Here is a 20005-nt window from a genome sequence, read left to right as displayed (position 1 = left end):
GATTTAGGTACCAGTGCAGTAGACGTGGGACTGAAAGCTTCAAAACCATTTTCAATAAAGGGGGAAAAAAACCTTCCCTCCTCTTTTCTTTGTGTGTTCTGTACATATGTGGGCTGTATGTATGTGTAGATATTTAACTGTATAGGAATATAATTATATATTCCATACAAAAACCTATTTTAAAAGAATGTTAAGATTTCAAAGTGAAGCAGCAGAAGTGAGGAAATACTAAAGTTAAGGTTGCCCATGCAATCCTAATTACCCCTTCTGTGCATACATTATGGTATGAGGCCAGATCCATGAGCCTGCTTTGGTGGCACAAAACAGCCACAAAGCCAGTTTATCCAGGAATTCTAAGCAGAGTAGAGCCATAATACTTGCTTCTATGTCAACCCTTCTTGCACACTATGGCACAAGGGGCCTGGCCAAAGAACAGAGGGTGTGGTTGGGGGGTGTCCCTATGCCCCATTAATCACTGCTGTCTCTTATGCTATTGACATCTGGCCTCACTTGATTACACTATATCAAGCTCCCAAGTTTTCAGTCCTTTTAAAGTAATAAATCAAAACATTGATTGGTTAACAAGTTTAGAAAAATCATGTTCTGCTTTTTGCTAATTGTATTTGTAGGTTGTGAATTAAAATATGAATGCACATTGAATGGACACTCTGCCCCAGTCCTGGCTTGCGCATTTTCCTATGATGGGCAGATGCTAGTCTCAGGGTAAGCAGTTTCATTTTATTTTAGTTGTTTAAATTTTACAGAAGATGGCTGTGCTTAGGTAAACATTTATCTCCCCCTTCTGAAGTGGAAATAGAGTTGGTTTTGTTTTTAAGCACTGAAGTTAATTGAAAAATTACTAAGGAATAGGATGAGAGTGTTGGAGTGGGGAGAACTCAATTTCAGCTTTGGTGTATGAAAAGCTTTTCTGGACACTTATCTACATTATTACATGCAAAGTGTTTATTTCTGGTGCCAGATTTCTGTACTTTTCCAAAAATTTACCACTAATATTTATGGGCACATCACAAAAACTCTAATTTATTATATATGTATAAAACTTGTAGATACATGTACAAATCCACAGTTTGTATGTACAAATGCTAGTGTTCCATGCACAAATACATTTTTTAAAATTGCAAATAGATGTGCTTATAAATATTTCAGGCAGACATTTTTGTATGCCTTAAAGACTGACTTTTCAACCTGAAATTATCACACACACACATTGACAGTGGAATAGAGGGGAAAGTCAGAAGACAGACTAAAACATAGGAGTTGATATGATTTAAAAAAAAAAAGTTGTAATTTTTTTGGGCCAGGTTTTGGGCCAGTTGCATGATTTTTGAGGGTCCGATTCATGATTTTTGATCTCTTGAGGTTGGCATCCAGTCTGTACTCCATACATATTTCAGGAAGAACTGTAGTTGCTGAAATAAACATGTAACTCTTTGTATTTGGATTATCTTATTAAAAATACTGATATTTTAACTATGAAGTATTTTACATTCTGTATTGAGCCACTTCCTCTAGTCTGCTTTGCAGATATTCAAGGTCCAAATTGAAGCAGAAATACTTGGAGGATAGGAGCATAGGTGCTGGAACTAAGGATGCTGGGAGTGCCGCTGCACCCCCTGACTTGAGGCGGTTTCCATCATATACATCATATATCCATCACAGTTTGATTCAGTGGCTCTCAGCACCCCCACTACAAAAATGGTTCCAGTACTCCTGGGTAGGAGCACCCACTCAGTCAGTTTTCACAGTGTCACACATGGTTGAGCCCACCTTTGCAGCTATTCCCTGTACTGGAGCATTGAGGGGACAAATGTGAATGAGCTGCTGGTGTGGTGATAGTATGGCCAGTGGATTTATGTACTACACAGATGCACTGCCTCAGAAACCTATTGGAATTAGAGGAGCTGTGGACTTCAGCCACTACTCTTCCTGCTAGGCTATACCTCAAGCTGCTGTATAGATGTTCAGGCCCTACCTCTAGATTTCAGTGAAGAGGATTGCTACGTCAAAATTTTTGTCCACAAGGAAAGTCTAAACAAACAAGATTTGCTCCATAGCTTTTAATTATAACAGTTTCTTTTCTCATCTCTTTCCATGCCATCATTTAATTTAATGTGTTTTTTTAAAAGATCTGTGGACAAATCCATCATAATACATGACACTGTAAGTATTGCATAATTCAAGATTGTTTTACTGAATTTTTTTTTTAGTTTGTATCCTTTCACCTGAAATGTTGTCTTCTCAAGATAGAAGAGTAGCAAATATGACCAAAAAAATACACACTAAAGATTTCAGGAGTAGGAGCAAGGAAGGAGTTCGTCCATATCAAAGTACAGAGACACTCTCTCGCCACCTTTTTCTACACTTTATTCTTTTCTTATCTTGGTACTGTACAACAGAATCACACGACTGTATACGTGTGTACACCTCTACCCCGATATAATGTGACCCGACATAACATGAATGTGGATATAATGCAGTAAAGCAGTGCTCTGGGGGAGTGGGGCTGCGCACTCTGGCGGATCAAAGCAAGTTCGATATAACACGGTTTCACCTATAACGCGGTAAGATGTTTAGGCTCCAGAGGACAGCGTTATATCGGAGTAGAGGTCACAGAACTGGGAGATGTGAGTTCTGGTTCTTAGACTTCCTATGTGATGGTTGACAAATCACTATGCCTCTGGGGCTGGATCATGCCAGGCCTTCTCTGGGCACTGACTGCTGCTGAAATACTTTTTGGACTCTATGCTTACTGTGACAGCAGCCTAAAGGTGATGAGGAAGGCATCTCCAGCCTCCCAGCAAATCAGAGTCAGAGAGTGTCTCCAACCAGTCATATAGCCTGTATAAAATTGAGCCATACTTGGTTTAGGGAGGAGAAGAGCTCTTGGCATTTGCCTCATGAGACCTCTGCAAGGAGATGTCCCAGCTGACCTTGGCCTCATTGGATAAATTGTGGTAACCAGGCTGGGATGGATTGGATTTTCTTTTTCTTCATCAGTGTCAATATTGATTTATAGTGAGGTTTAAAAACATTCATTGCTTTCTTTAAGTTACACTTTATATATATTTTTTTAAAAAAAGCATGATTGCTGACTACTTCAAGAAATAAATTATTTGTTCCACTGTTCTGTTTAGTCCTATAATGTTAATTGGGAGATAATTCTCAGCTAAACTGTGAGATCGGAATAAAGGTGAATACCAATGGCACAACCATGAGACTATTTTGCTGCTTTCATGTTCTCAGAATCTTCTGAGTTTATGGAAACATAGTTAAGAGGCATATAGAAAAACAGCCCCTCAATCTTCTGCATCCAAATATGAGACAATAACAAAATGAGGGATACAAAAAATAGTAATGCATGAAGTTTAATACTGAACGTGACAGGGAAGAAATTATTTGACAGAACATTTTTTGTAACCTTGGGTTCTTGTTTAAACATGGGAAATAATTCTGATCTACTTTATAGTAATAACAGTGAAAGAACAATAGGTCTGGATCAGATGGAGATAAATTTCAGTTTAACATAAGGGACATATCCCTCATGAGGGACAGTTCAGAAGTATGAGAGGAAAAACAGGAAAGTTGACAGGTCAATTAGAATAACTTGTGTTTTTAATTCTGACAATGTCTGTCAAAGGAATCATGTGCTACACTAAAGAGAAAAACTCTTAAACATTATTTTAAAGGATTGGAATAGTTAAGATTTGTTTTTGTGAATGGCAACATCTAGTGGCCACATATGCAAACCACACTTGCGTAATCCTTGTGATGTTACAGGCCCTGTTTTTTTATTTAAAGGTCGCACTTGAATTCTATTTGAGATTCAGTTACCAGTTCACTCTGATACGTTCTTAATTCTAGTATTTTTTTTTATCCAGATGAGTAATCAGCCCATACGGAATTTTAGAACTGTCAGTTGAATATATTATATTTCTGTCTGCCAGGTACATTGAGGGACAGCTGTGTGGTCTGTTGGATTGAACATGGGGCTGCAAGTCAGGAGATTTGAGTTTTATTCTCAGGTCTGATGCTGACTTGCTATGTGACTTTTGGCACATTACACTGTTCTACAGCCAAAATGCTTCTGAAATAAATGTAGTCCAACTTTACTAATTCTGGGTCACTGAGAACAAAAATGATGCTTAAAATTGTTGATTGGCTCTAGTTTTCAAGTTATGCCATTGGGTCAGTATATACGACCCTTGACTTGGGAATAGCGGAGGACAAGTGAGTTATAAAGGGAAGGGATCTCAATTTAAACCAGAAATGACTAAAATACATCTTTGACTGGATCTATGAATAAATCTATGACTGGGTTTGGACAGTACTTGCTTTTTAGGCAAAACAATGAATGATGCAATCTGAAGCTGGTATTGCGTCATACATGATATGAATTGCATCATGTTATTCCTAGAAGTCATGGATGATGCAATCATAACGAAGCTTACATCACTCTGCTGAACAAATTGCCTTATATCAGCTCTAGAAATCATACAGTGTCGTGCTCTCTTTTTTGTCAGTGTTTGATTTTGCAAAGGGACACATTTCTGTTTAGCCAAAGTGAGCAGAGATGCCTCGTACTTGTATGAACAGTGCAGATAACTTCTGCTATGTTTGTGGTGAAGTGACTTTTGCATCACAAAAGCGCAGTATAACCACTATGGTTAAGAAAGCCTATCACCTTTATTTTGGCTGCAAAATTGGAGATCAGGACAAGAGGTGGGCCCCACACATATGCTGCAACACTTGTGCAACAAATCTTCGCCAGTGGTTGAACAGGAAAAGGAAATCTATGCCTTTTGCAGTGCCAATGATTTGGAGAGAGCCAACAGATCATACCAGCAATTGTTACTTCTGCATGGTGCCTCCAGTTGGGAAAGGTGTGTCAAAGAAGAAAAAGTGGACTGTGCATTATCCAAACATTCCATCAGCTATACGCCCAGTACCCCACGGAGAAGGACTGCCAGTTCCTGATGCACCAGAATCATTTTCACTTGAGTCAGACGAGGAAGAGGAAGAGGATGAAACTTCTGGTCCTGAACCATCAATGTCACAGGACCCACATTTTCTCCCATCCTCCTCCTCTGAACCACACCTCATAACACAAGGTGAACTGAATAACCTTGTCAGGGATTTGGAACTACCCAGGAGTAAGGCAGAGCTGTTGGGCTCCAGACTACAGCAGTGGAATCCCCTGGCAGGTGATGTTAGGGTTCCATGTTCCGTGACCGTCAAAAGGATCTTGTCCCATTCTTCTTCATGGAAGGTGATCTTGTAGCCTGCAACAACATCGATGGTGTGATGGCAGCCCTCAACATCGTTCACGATCCAGATGAGTGGAGACTGTTCATTGATTCATCGAATACGAGTCTTCAAGCTGCTTTACTGCATAATGGCAATGTTTTGCCATCAATTCCAGTTGGTCATGCAGTCCATATGAAGGAAACCTATGACAACATGAAACAACTTTTGAGGTGCATAAACTATGACCAACATCAGTGGCAGCTTTGTGGCGATTTGAAGGTTGTTGCTCTCTTGCTTGGTCTGCAGACTGGATACACAAAGTACTGCTGTTTTCTCTGCGAATGGGACAGTCATGCAAGAGATTCCCACTACATCAAGAAAGATTGGCCACTCCGACAGTCATTGTAGCCTGGGAGGAAAAGTGTTCAGCATCCACCACTTGTTGAATCAAGGAAGATTTTGTTACCACCCTTACACATCAAGCTGGGTCTGATGAAGAACTTTGTCAAGGCCATTGACAAAACACAAGCAGCTTTCAAGTACCTCCGTGGAAAATTTACAAGGTTAAGTGAAGCTAAGCTAAAGGAAGGTGTCTTTGTTGGTCCTCAGATTTGTGAACTTCTTCGAGATGATGCATTTGACCATGCACTGCGTGGCAAGGAAAAGACGGCACGGAAAGCCTTCCAGTTAGTGGCAATAAATTTTCTCGGAAACAACAAGGCAGACAACTACTGGTTGTTGGTGGAAAACCTCCTCAAGGCATACAAAAGCCTTGGTTGCAACATGTCACTAAAGATACATTTTTTGCACTCTCATCTAGATTTTTTCCCACCGAACTGCGGAGCAGTGAGCGACGAGCACGGCGAGCGATTTCACCAGGACATTGCAACAATGGAGAAACGCTATCAGGGCAAATGGAGCCCATCAATGCTTGCAGACTATTGCTGGACAGTGACAAGAGATGCTCCATTTAATGAATACAAGAGACAAGCCAAGAAGCGCCGAGTAGACACTGAATAGGACTAAACTATGTACATAATAGTTTTTTGCTTTGTTTCATAATAAATTTTATTTATATAACCCTTTGCTGATTTTTAAAGTGTTACATAATATTTCACCTGTCCTGTTTATCATGTAAAGCAACCATAAACACATGAAAAGACCTAGGTTTACAATTTATGATTAAAACTCTACTATCTACACAATATACATAGACATAAAATGTAAAAACTTAAATATCTTAGAAACAGTAGCCAATCAGTTGTTTTAATTGTCATATTTGAATTCAGCACATCAAAATACATAATAAATAGCACATTTTATCTCTGAAGCAGACGACTTCTCAAAAATTGTAGACCAGTGTTATTTACCCTCTTTGTGCCTCAGTTACACCATCTTCAGAACTGAAATCATTATGCTTCCCGACCTTTGTAAAGTGCTTTGAATTAAAAATTGCAATATAAATAACAATGATTAACTGTGATTATTATTTCTGTTTGACCTAACAAATGCAATACTTTTTGTTTGCAGAAAACTGGGAGCATCCTGCACACTTTAACTCAGCATACCAGGTGTGAAATCAGCATAATCCTATATTAACCAAGGAAGTATTTAATGTGTGATTTTAAATTTCAATTATTGAATTGTTTTTGTTTCTAGATATGTTACAACTTGTGCCTTTGCACCAGATATTCCATTACTTGCAACAGGTTCAATGGATAAAACTGTGAATATCTGGCAATTTGATCCAAAGCAACATTTTGCAGGTAAATACATGCATTTTTTTTAACCCACTCTTTTTATACTTCCAGTGTAAACCCATTGGGAGAAGCTATACAGACTGCTTTACCCTAGTATGTGCTCATTGTGTAATCTTAAATAATATAGGCCCAACATTTGACCTTCCTTAAAATTGTTATTTACTATTGGGAAATGTCCCGTATGTTGGAAAAGAAAGAAGGAAAAAAAATCTTTTAAATGTACCACTCCTTCTTTAAGGAAATTTTACACCTAAACAAAAGGAGTGTGTTCTCTTGCATCCCTTTTTCTTACTCTCTGGGCAGCACTTAACTGACAAATAATATTCCCAGAGCAGCACAGACTTTGCCAATGACACTTGTACACAAATAATATGAGAAACAGAAAATACAAGTTAATTGCAAGCATAGTTGTCAATAGGAACAAAAAATTATTTGCTAATTAGTATAGACAAAAATAAGTCAGGAAATAAACATTCTAGCTCATAAAAGCTATGTTACAAAGGTATACCAAGAGCAACTTTCAGTGCACAAAAGCAGTTCTGTTTTTCTTATTTCTTATCTGAAATTTCCCTTCTGTACTTGTTTCCCAAGGAAGTGGCCTGGAAGATGAACCTAAGATGTCTATTGAGAACTGGTCAGAGGAAGAGGTCTCAGTTTGGCTTTGTGCACAAGGTTTAAAAGACCTTGTTGGGATTTTCAAGATGAATAACATTGATGGCAAAGAGCTGCTGAGTCTTACAAAACACAGTCTGTCTAACGACTTAAAAATTGGTAAGAATGTAAAGGCAAGTAAAATTGTAACCTTTGATAGGAATTTAGGAACTTTTAGGGTGGAAGAAGGTCAGAAATTCCATGTAGGTATACCCTCTCTGTCGTCAGACGCTCCTGGTGTGGAGCTCTGTTCTAGTCAATGTTGATATCAATCGAACGCTTGTGTGTGTTCCCTCTGTGTGCTGCCCCAGCTCTGCGCAGATAGCTGACCCAGCAGACCCCGAGAGAACCCCCAATGACCACAGACTCTAGTAAGGTACGAAGGCACCCAGGCCAGGTTTACTGTCGAAGAGAAACACAATCTCCAGCTCCTAGGCATAGAAGTCCAAGGTGCTGCCAGCTAGTACTTGTGTGCTCCCTGACAATGGACCAGCTCAGTTAGTGGCGGGACTTTCCACTGCTCCCTAGGCCAGACAAAGACACGGCCGCACGGATGCATTCTTATACACAAGTACAAACAAGTTACACATCACTCCTGATGTATTGAGGTGCAACCCTTCTACGTAGCAAGGTACAACTCCACTACATAGCAAGGTGCCACCTCTCACCTTGTACATGTTGGTTCAAACAAAACAACTCTATCCATCATATTACCCTTTTGGCCCTGTCATTGGGATGGGTCAGCCTGTTCCTTGTTATCCATGTGGAATGTACAAGTATGCAAATGTTCTGATATCTGGTGTCCAGTACCTTTGAGGTATGTCTCTTTTTGCAGCATCAGCCCTTTCCTTGCCAGCTTCTGTGAGCAGGGCCTGCCTCTGGCTCACAGCTCAACTTTGCTTTATGTTAGCAAAGTCTTGACCATTACTTTAGTTTAGGCCTTAGGCCCCATACTGGGCCTCTGATACCAAGGTTTATATCTCAGGCCCTCCTCTTACTACACTTTCCTTTAAGTTTACAGTTATTCTGCCACTCTTTTTTTTTTCCCTGTTAAATAGAGTACATGGCCAAATACTATTGATACTCTGTTAAGTTATACGGAGCAGCAATGCTATATGCAAGAATGCTGTGTAAGGCTTGAACCAGGTATAAAAAATAATCTTCCATACCTAGAAGAAATCATTGAACAGGGCATGTTTAAATAGACGCGATTAGGTTTATTTCTTTATTTTGGCTTGTGGATCTCCTCTGGGCTAACCCCAGATGCTTTTGTTTTGCTTGTCACCTTTAAGCTGAACCTCAAGAGAGATATCTTGATGCTTAATTTTTGTATTTTTTTTTTGTTTTTAATAAATTTTACCTTTTTTAAGAACAGGATTGAATTTTTGGTGTCCTAAGAGGTTTGTGCATGTTGTTTTATTAGCTGGTAGCAACAATTAATTTCCTTTGACCTGGTCTACACTAGTCTGTTATTTCAGAATTAGCCAACTTAATAAAAAAAAAACAAAAAAAAACCTATTCCGTCCATGCGACCAAACTGTTTTTTTCAATTTAAAGGGCTCTTTAATCTGATTTCTGTACTCCACCTCGGCAAGTGGAGTAGCGCTTAAATCGAGATCTCAATCCCGGGTTAAAGGTATTGTGGATGCAATTCGACATTATTGGCCTCTGGGAGCTATCCCAGAATACTCCCTTGTGACCGCTCTGGACAACACTCTCAACTCCAATGCACTAGCCAGGTGGGCAGGAAAAGCCCTGGGAACTTTTGAATTTCATTTCCTGTTTGGTCACCATCAGCATAGGTGACCATCAGCACAGTCCACTATCACAGGAGATCACGCAGTCCCGGATTCGCAGACGAGCTCCAGCATGGTCCGAACGGGAGGTACTGGATCTCATCACATGTTGGGGAGACGAGTCTGTTATGGCAGAACTACATTCCAAAAAAAGGAGTGCAAATCCATACGCTAAAGTCTCCAGGGCCAAGGATGGAAAGAGACTACTCCAGGGGCACAGAGTAGTGTCATACAAAAATCGTGGAGCTCAGGCAAGCATACCAAAAAGCCAGGGAGGCGAATGGGCGCTCTGGGTCACAGCCCCATACATTCCGCTTCTACCGTGAGCTGCATGTAATTATGGGGGGTGACGCCACCGCTACCCCACCACTGTCCGTGGACACCTGCCAGTGGGGAGTTGCACAGAGCGAGAACGAAGAGGAGGAGGAGTACAGTGCACAGGTGGCAAGTGGGGAATATGTTTTCCCTCCTAGCCAGGAACTATTCTTAATGCTGGAACCAATAGCCTCCCTCAACTCCCAAGGAGGGCTTCTGGACCATGACCCTGGAAAAGGTACTTCTGGTGAGTGAGAGCCTGATCGGAGCCACGCAGTGGGGGTGGGGTGGGGGAACCCAGCCGCGCTGGGCTGTTCACGTTTAGTTTAAAGGGCTCATCCCTGCTCAGAGCCTCATCGGAGCCACGCAGTGGGTGTGGGGGGTGGGGTGGGTATTGTGTAAAATGATCATCCGAGAGCGTCCGCAGGCCCTCCTTTTATATGGCAAACCCACCAGGTATTGCTTGCTATGGGAAAGGGGGCCCAGCACTTTGAAAGTATTGAAATTAATGTAGAAGAAGCAGAACCCCACATGTCACTAGGCTCCCTGCAAGCTGAATTCTATTCCCCGGCCGTGTGTGATGGCTTACTCACACCAAAGTTCCCCCTTTGTTCTCTGAAATGTATCTTTTAAAATACTATCCTCCCTTTTTCTCCTCCCGCAGGTGCAAATGTTTCAACGCGGCCCCTATCTACTCCGTCCCAGAGGCTGGTCCAGATTAGAAGGTGGAAAAAACGAACTCGGGACGACATGTTCGCTGAGCTCATGCAATCCTCCAGCACCGATAGGGCCCAGCTGAATTCATGGAGGCAAACAATTGTGGAGTCCCGTAAAGCATTACAGGAACACGAAGAGAGGAGGAATGCGCGTGATGAGAGCAGGCAGGACTCTATGGTCAAGCTCATGGGGGAGCAAACTGACATGCTCCGCTGTATGGTGGATCTAATGCGGGAAAGGCAGCAAGACCACAAACTGCCGCGGCAGCCCCTGTATAACCATCCTCCCTCCTCCCCAAGTTCCATAGCCTCCTCACCCAAACGCCCAAGAACAGGAGGGGAGAGGCTACGGGTACCAACACACTTAACCCCAGAGGATCGCCCAAGCAGCAAAAAGTTGGCATATGCGAACTTTTGATTTGGTTTCTGGACTTGTCCTTCCCTCCTCCTCCACCTCCCTAACCCAATACCCCTTCTCCTCGGTCTACCTTCAGATTTCTCTCAATGTTTGTGCAACAAATAATAAAGAACATGTTTTTAAACAATTTTGACTTTATTGCCTTTCATATATATATATATAGGGGGCAGGTAACTTCAAGAGAAACAAACACAGCTGTCATACCGTACCCTGACCAGTCATGAAACTGGCTTTCAAAGCTTCTCTGATGTGCAGCACGCCCTGCTGCGCTCTTCTAATCGCCCTGTTGTCTGGCTGTGCAAAATTGGCTGCCAGGCGAGTTGCCTCAACCTCCCACCCTACCATAAATGTCTCCCCCTTACTCTCACAGATATTGCGGAGCACACAACAAGCAGTAATTACAATTGGAATATTGGTTGTGCTGAGATCTAACCGAGTCAGTAAACTGCGCCAGCGCGCTTTCAAATGTCCAAAAGCACATTCTACTACCATTCTGCTCTTGCTCAGCCTATAGTTGAACTGCTCCTTACTACTGTCCAGGGTGCCTGTGTATGGCTTCATGAGCCATGGCATTAAGGGGTAGGCTGGGTCCCCAAGGATAACTATAGGCATTTCAAAGTCCCCAACAGTAATTTTCTAGTCTGGGAAGTAAGTCCCTTCCTGCAGCTGTTCAAACAGACGAGAGTTCCTGAAGATGCGACCGTCATGCACCTTTCCCCGCCATCTCACGTTGATGTTGGTGAAACGTCCTTTGTGATCCACCAGTGCTTGCAGCACCATGGAAAAGTACCCCTTGTGGTGTATGTACTAGCCGCCTCGGTGTGCTGGGGCCAAGATAGGGATGTGTGTTTTGTCTGTCGCCCTGCCGCAGTTAGGGAACCCCAGCGCATTAAAGCCATCCACAATGGTCTGCACATTTCCCAAAGTCATTATCCTTGATAGGTCAATGATTGCATTGGCTACTTGCAGCACAGCAGCCCCCACAGTAGATTTGCCTACTCCAAACTGATTCCCGACTGACCAGTAGCTGTCGGGCATTGCAAGCTTCCACAGTGCTATGGCCACTCGCTTCTCAACTGTGAGGGCTGCTCTCATTTTGGTGTCTTTGCACGTCAGGGCAGGGGACAGCAAGTCACAAAGTTCCATGAAAGTGGCCCTGTGCATACAAAAGTTTCGCAGCCACTGGGAATCATCCAGACCTGCAACACTATGCGGTCCCACCAGTCTGTGCTTGTTTCCCGGCCCAGAATCGGCGTTCCACGGCATGAACCTGGTCCAATGCCACCATGATCTCCCAATCGCCACATGCCGTGCTTCTAGGAACATCTGTGTCCATGTCCTCATCAGTATAGTAATCGCGCAGTCGTCGCTTCCTCGCCCGGTTTTGTAGGTACTGCACGTACTGCAGGATAATGTGTGAGGTATTTACAATGGTCAAAACTGCAGCGGAGATCTGAGCAGGCTTCATGATTGCCGCGCTATGGCACCTGCACAAGTAATCCTGGAAAAAGGGCGTGAAACGTAGGAGGCCTGTTCGGTTCAAGATGGCTGATAAAAGGCGGTAAATAGTTGTCTTCTGTAGCTTTCACAGAGTCAGGAAGCTCGCTAGAGCTGCAAGAGCGGGAGAGCAGAGTTTGCGGCGGAAACTCTGCGGCTCAGGTCACGATGGCCGAAAAACGTCGGGGAATTGTTGCCATCTGTAGCTTCCATGGGAGCCCAGGACCGACAACATAGAAAAAGCAGCAGAAGCTGTGCGGCTGAGGTCACGATGGCTGAAAAACAGCAGGGAATTGTTGCCTTCTGTAGCTTGCATGCGAGCCCAGGACAGACAACATGGAAAAACTAGCTAGCGATGCAAGAGCGGGAGAGCAGAGTTTGCGGCGGAAGCTGTGCTGCTCGGTTCACAGTAGCCGAAAAAAGGCGGGAAATGGTTAGATAAAAGAGTAGATAGAAAGACGAGAGGACATGCGAGGTGGATTCATAGTACCAGGAAACGTACCAGGAAACGTATTGCACCGTCTGCTGGCAGTATGGTGTCTGCCATAGCTTTCACGGAGGGAGGAGCAAGTGACGGCACACACCCAGAAACACCTGCGAGAATGTTTTTGCCCCATGATGCACTGGGAGCTTAACCCACTATTCCAATGGGCAGCGGGGACTGCAGGAACTGTGGGATAGCTTCCCACAGTGCACTGCTCCGACATTCGATGCTGGCCTCGGTACTGTGGATGCACTCCACCGAATTCACGCGCTTTAGTGGGAGGGCCACAACACTGAATGTATAAAATCGCTTCTGAAAATTCAAATAGAATAAGTTCGAATTAATTTCGTACTGTAGACGTACCCTTTGTTTTCTTCTTCAGCTCTTCCCCGGAGTGGGGATGAGAGGGCTTGAGGGTACCTCATAGGGAAGAATTCCCAAGTGCTCCTTCCTGAGTCCAGGGGGTTATGTTGCATTTGGGTGGTGGCAGCATTTACCAAGCGAAGGTCAGAGAAAAGCTGTAACCTTGGGAGTTTAATACAAGCCTGGATTGGCCAGTATTAATTTTTAAAATCCTTGCTGGGATTTTGTACTCAGAGACAGAGTGGGGATTCGGCCTTGACATGTACACACTGTAGTCAATGATTCTGGCTAATATAAGCAGTGAACTGTATTTTTGTTGTTTTTTTCCTGTCAGTCTAGGGAATCTGTGTGTGTTTGAAATATGTAGAGGTCAGCAACCCTGGATTTAGTTGTGAATTTTTTTGGGTGAAAAATACTGTAATTGAAAGAAATGTAAATAAAAATGTGCTTTTTGCTAGATTTTTTCCCTTAGCCATAGATGTTAAATTAGTTTTTAAAGTTTGTTAGTAGGGATTAGAAGAAGCTTGCTTGGTACAAGTACTTTTTACAACTATTAATCAGAAGGGCACATGGTATACAGTCCTACAGATTTATGCCAATAAAGTTGGGAACTATATTGCAGAAGTCTGCCCAGAGGAAGTACCATACTATCAGTCCTGGGCTGTGGATGTCTGGCGTGCCCGGTCAGCTGCTGAGTTGTGATTGGGGACAATAGCAGGGCAAGCAAGGTCAGAAAGCTGGGAAGTCAGGGTTGGGGACTAGCAGGTCAGAGTCGAGCCAGGTCAGGATACCAGGAAGTCAGGGTTGGGTGCCAGGTTACAGACAACAATCTAATAGCGAAGTCAAGGACAGATCAGGGTCAGAGGCTGAAGTCTAGGGTCTGTCGCAAACGGGTCTGTCGCAGAAATAAGCAGGTAGGCAGCCTTGTTGTTGCTCAGACAGCTCCCCCTCATGGCTTCCTAATTTATATACTGGTATTGGCCAGTCAGTGATCTGGGAGTGGCCTTGCTTTGCAGGGTACTCCTATGCACACCTACCTCTAATGGCAACACGGAGGCGTCAGCAGCCCAGAACCCCCATGGTCTCCAATTCTAGCCCTGCAAGTTCTTACATACATATACTGATTGTGAGATGCCCCAGGGTACAGTTTGGACTGTTGAATCATTGTGCCCCCTTAACTCTCCAGTCTGGTGTGTCCTATGCCCCGCTTTGCAGTGTGAGCTGCCACCTGGCCCACTCACCCCTGCCTCTAACATGCAGGTCACACCCAGACAACTAACAGAGCACTATGGCCACTCTTGAATTACATATAAGGCGCTATATGTACATACCTCCATCCCTCAGCCCCAGCCTTGCACGGCACCCCAGAAATGTGCATCTTACACTGCTCAAGACCTCATTGATCAGAGTAAGCTCATTAATTTGTCATTCCATCAAAGGGTATGAATATGCACCAGCCTTTGTAACTGGAATAGATTCCCCAAACTTAAGTCAAAAACACACTGGCTTAGAGAAAACATTAAAATAAGTATATTAACACAGAAAAAATATATTTTAAGTGATAAGTGGTATAGAATTGGTTACAAAAGGAAATAAAAGGTAAAAATGCAATCTAATTCCTCAACTTTATCAAGCTAAGTCAAGTGTGAAGTAACAAGGTTTCTCTTACCCAATTGCCTACAGCAGTCTATGCTAACTGGAAAGCTTTTCCAGTTAGGACCACTCACCCCAGTCCAAATTTTTTTTTTTATTCCTGATAATCTTGCTGCCTTCAGAATAGGTGGGGAAGGAGAGGTGGTCAGGGACCTATGTTCCCCCTTTTAATATCTTGACACTTTTTACTGGAAAAGTCCTTTCTGCATCATGGGGTCAGGCAGTTCCATGGTTTATGTACTCAAGCAACTGTCTTTCATGTGAATTGTAAATCTCTTGTTAACAACTCCCCTGCTAGTGAATGGTCAGTGATGGTTGCTTTACACCTGGCTGAGTGTTGGTCATCCCTTTGTTGCCACTGAAGAGCCAGTCTGTGGACATTGCCCAGACTCACGTTTCAGTAGCAAACATACAACAACATTTCAGGACTTCATATACAGTGATGATACACACATTTTAACAGGACAGTGATGTTCAAAAGACCATAACTTTTCCAATGATACCACACAAGACATGCTTTGTACAAATAGATCATAACCATATACAAGTGGTGAAGACGGAGATACAGGGTATTATTTTGAGGTACACTGTGTCACACTAATAGACAAGGTCACAACAAATATTTTACAATGAGGTACTAGTATATGTCAGATCACAGGAGGCATTATTGCATGAACTGCCTCATTGGGTTCTAGAAGTCATCAGTTAGCTCTTGAAGTTCTGAGAGTAGGTATCCATAAAAGACCGTTCTCCCATGGAAGACCGTTTCTGAAAAACAAAAGATAAGATCAATTTCTGTATAAATTTTATTAAATGTTGGAGATGGCCTAAAACTGTCCTGTGGTGCTCATCAGCTGAGACTAATCAGATAATGCTGACTATAGGGTTATGTGAATTTTGAAACCTGTGGGATTGATGATAGTCTCCAGGAGGACTGACCCACTGTACACATCACACTCTGTGGAAAGTATTAAGATTTATAATGACACCATTGAGAACTATTACAAACTACAAATAACAAAATGAAATCTGATTTGGCAGAACCTGTGATAAGGATTGGTTATAGGATGCAGAGAAAAAACAATGTATTGATTCTAAATATCTGAGTTAGAATAATCAGGAATTGACCCTAAAAAAAAAAGTCATTTTTTAATATTACAAGCACTGCACCCCAAAGAGAGCTGTTAAAACATGCAGGCACATATCTGAGCCACACTTTCAAGGTTGGTAAACCCAAATTTTGACAAACGCGGTGATTTTCTTATTTGTTTGCAAATGTCTGTGATACTTTATGGAGCAAATACAACCCCAATCTCTGCAATAGTGGAGGTCCCCTTAACAGCAGAACCAGTGATACAAAGAGACATCTGGATAGTGGGCATGGAGCCGAGCTCTATGAGCAGCTCTGTATGTGACAGTGCATGGAAGACACGGCCAGAAGATCTGCTGGTTCATGGATCTTTCTGTCTTCTCCTTACAGCAGGATGCATTAGGATTGTGTCTTTGGGCTGCATTAGCCTCTATGCAGTAGATTCAATTCCACTGCCATTCCAAGGAGATATTCAGTGTTCAAACCACTAGCCTGTGTTTCCCTGGGCTTGCACCTGTATGCCTCATTTTTTATTCCAGTGAGTACTTTAATGCTTTTTTTTATTAAACTCTGAACACAAAGGGCCAGATTTTTACCAATGTGTCCCGGGAGGGTTTGTGAACCCAAGCATTATGGCTGGAACACAAAGTGATCCTTCATGTCAATGTCCTTGAATTCCAATGATTCCAAAATGAGCCAGTTTTAAAATAATTCAAGTTGATAGTATCCCTTTAAATAAGAGTCAGTGGCTCGATGTTCCAAAATGCTATATGCTCACAAGTCCTGTTGACATCACTTCTGAACATTAGGTCACACATTTACTTAGCATAGGATAGAAAATAAAATTTATTCATAATTACTTTTTTATTTTATCTAACCAGAATTACAATAAAAGTACCTCTTCTTTCTTATCTGCGATAGGCTCACAACTTGGATTGCAAAGTATAAAAGTGTTGCATAGATTGTAAATAAAGAAAGTTTCTCTCAGCCTAAAAGCTTTTAGGACTTCTCCTAGCCTGTCCGATTTACAGTTTAAGCATGTCTCTAGAAATCTGTGTGTATCCTATCTCAAGTTGGCTGGGTGTCTCCTTTTCCACTCCTTGGTATCCACTTCCCTTTGATCTGTAAATGCAGCATTTACCAGATTCGGATAACCTATATATAATATAGCTATTTTTCCTTATATTGTTTTCTGTTACTTTATTACATCTTTAGTCTTTACTTGAGTACTGATTTGCATTTAATAAAAAGGGTTTCTTCGCTTCCCTGCAAAGGCGTTTAATCGAAGAGAAGGCAACCAGCAGAGGTTCACATAACATTTCATTAGCCCCTCTGATTGTTTCTGACACCTCTTTGAAAGAGTGCTTCATTACCATGCAAATAGAACTAGCCTCTGTTCCCAGACTAATTGTCATCTAACCTAATATAAAGAACACAGTGATAGATTTCACAAGTTTTTGGACAGCAAGATACTGACCATCACAGACATGTTTTCTAGTAAAATATAGTCTCATACTCAAACAAGGTGCAGAAAAATTGAATTTTTTGCAAACATAGTTGCCTGTTCATTGCAGCTATATGATGACAAGCTTAGAAAAAAGATAGCAGGAATAAGAGTATATTCTTCTCACATCACCAGCCCAGAATAGAAGAGCTGTTTCACCCAGTAGACAGGTCAATCAAGTGTGCTGGTGCCATGGTTTCCCTCAGAGTCCCTTATCTCTCTCCAGTTTTCCAAGAGTTTAGACAAGTTCTGCTTTGCTGAAAAAAGCAACCTGGTGAATCTTGATGAAAAGTAGTATAAAAGGGCTTCAGATGACACCTCCCCCCCCAGCACAGCCAAGACTTTTCCCTTCATAGGACTTGGAATACCTCTTCAGAGAGGTGTTATAGGTATTGGAACTCAAAACAGAGGAAATCTCTGAGGGTTCAGCCTCCTAGACTGTAGCATTCCTTGGCCAGTTGGTACAATTTGTGGATTGTTTTGAGGTAACAGGTTTTGCATCCAGTTGAGATCAAGAATCCTTGATGATGTCTTCTATGCCTGAATGGTACATTATATCAACCAGTAAAGGAGTTTTTGTATCTTGAGCAGGAAAAATAAGGAGCATCAAAAGTGCATCTGTGGCATGAAAATTACTTACTGGGTTTAAAAAAAAAAAAAAAAAAAGGACTTTTCATCCACCAGTGTTACCCATCTAGCAGGAGAACAGCAGCAAAGTGGACTGGCCCAGTCACCAGAATTTTCTCCTACAATAGTGATTGTTGAACCCCAGGATTCTTCATTGTGTTTTCAAGACTTGGAGTTCTTTCAGTATGGATCTATTTGCAATGGGGAAGCAAGCTCAAGAAATGTTGCAATCAGTTAAAGGAAGTAAGGGCCTGGAAAACAGGGATTTTTCCATTCTGTGGATAGAACACTTGGAGTATACCTGTCTTACTCGATCCTTCATCACTGAGGTGCCAGGAAAAGTGATAATGGATGTGATGAGTGATTCTTTCCATGTTCCATGAGGACCAGAACATTTACCTTTTCTCCTTTTACCAGAATCCATCCTTGGGCACAGTTAATCTTTGGCACATGCCAGACTTGGTCAGCATTTTATATTACTGGCACCCAGGAATTTAGGACAGTCAATAGGACAGAGCTGATAGTGCCACCATATATTTAAAGTTGTCTGACACTTCCAGTCATAAGAACCTGTTTTCAGTTTTATATTACTCTGCCAAACTTTAATCATTCAGGCTGAAATTTTCCATGCCAAGTTTCAGCAAAAATGGTTCAGCCATTTCCAAAAAATGCAATTAAGGAAAAATACTTTGCCCATGTTTAAATATTTCTCATAACCATTCCATTTAGAAACTCTAGCACGGGGATTCTCAACCTGGGGGTCGGAACCCCTCAGGGAGTCGCGAGGTTATTACAGCCTCCACCCCAAGCCGTGCTTTGCCTCCAGCATTTATAATGGTGTTAAATAGATTTTAAAAGTGTTTTTAATTTATAAGGGGAGTCGCACTCCAAGACTTGCTGTGTGAAAGGGGTCACCAGTACAAAAGTTTGAGAACCACTGTTCTAGCACCTCCATGCTTTGAAGCAATGACTTGAAATTGGGCAGGAGGGTTGATTCAGTTTCAGGAATATGCCTATGGGTGATCCCATGAAAAATTGCCCAAATTTGGCCAAGTTATCTCAAAAAAATAAATTTGCATATGCTCAGCAGAGACTTGTTAGTGCATGGCAGGTAAATTCTATAAAAATTTCATCCTCAGTGAGCATGCTGCAGCCCAGGATTTCAGGGGTCTGAGCTGGACTTTTGTTGCAGTTGCTGCTTCCAATTACGGTGGGCTGCTATGGCACTGTGGATCTCAGTCGTCTCTCCTGAGCTCTCAGTGTTCCATTGCTGGTTCCTAGACAGTGTGGAGGAGGACTATCCCTATCTCATAGAGCTGGAAGGGACCCTGAAAGGTCATCAAGTACAGCCCGCTGCCTTCACTAGCAGGACCAAGTACTGATTTTGCCCCAGATCCCTAGGTGGCCCCCTCAAGGATTGAACTCACAACCCTGGGTTTAGCAGGCCAATGCTCAAGCCCCTGAGCTATCTCTCCCCTCTGCATTTGGGGTAGGTAAGAGCTGACCCCGGAAGGGATGGGGATGGAGAGAGTATATTGAGATAAGGAACCCAGCAATGAAACTTAGACTGGCTAGGCAAGGAGTTTTGGGGGGCATTGGGAGACAGGATGAGAGGGAGACTGTAACTCTCTAGGCAAGGAGACTGTGACATGGAGCCAGAGTGGAGAATTGAGATGAGGAGCTGGGGGGAGAGATTAGAATGAGAAACTGGGGTGGAGGGAAAGTGAAGTCAGGGAGCCCATAAAGGAAGAATGGTATGAGGAGCTGGGGCGAGTGTGGGTGGGTGGGTAGTTAGGTTGGTAGACTGGGATTAGTTAAGCAATGAGACAGGGACTAGACCAAAGAGCTGTGGGGCAGGAGTGGGGA

The 20005-nt window shown here is 42.5% G+C and overlaps 1 protein-coding gene across 7 annotated transcripts in view; it reads left to right on the top strand.

Annotated features, from left to right (window-relative positions):
• Positions 1-20005, top strand: part of WDSUB1 (WD repeat, sterile alpha motif and U-box domain containing 1) — a 68005-nt gene that overhangs the window by 27133 nt on the left and 20867 nt on the right. For 6 of the 7 annotated variants that reach the window (XM_044978325.1, XM_044978323.1, XM_044978327.1 and 3 more), the window contains 5 exons: positions 630-723; positions 2148-2181; positions 6796-6836; positions 6925-7031; positions 7617-7796. In XM_044978325.1, coding sequence (XP_044834260.1) covers positions 630-723; positions 2148-2181; positions 6796-6836; positions 6925-7031; positions 7617-7796 — 456 coding nt within the window. The remainder of the gene's footprint in view (positions 1-629; positions 724-2147; positions 2182-6795; positions 6837-6924; positions 7032-7616; positions 7797-20005) is intronic. The other variant, XM_044978326.1, reaches the window with a different exon arrangement.

Source organism: Mauremys mutica, chromosome 10 (assembly GCF_020497125.1).
Source record: "Mauremys mutica isolate MM-2020 ecotype Southern chromosome 10, ASM2049712v1, whole genome shotgun sequence".
Taxonomy (NCBI): Eukaryota; Metazoa; Chordata; order Testudines; family Geoemydidae; genus Mauremys; species Mauremys mutica.
Note: the sequence above shows the minus strand (reverse complement) of the source record. Positions and strands in the feature narration are given on the sequence as shown.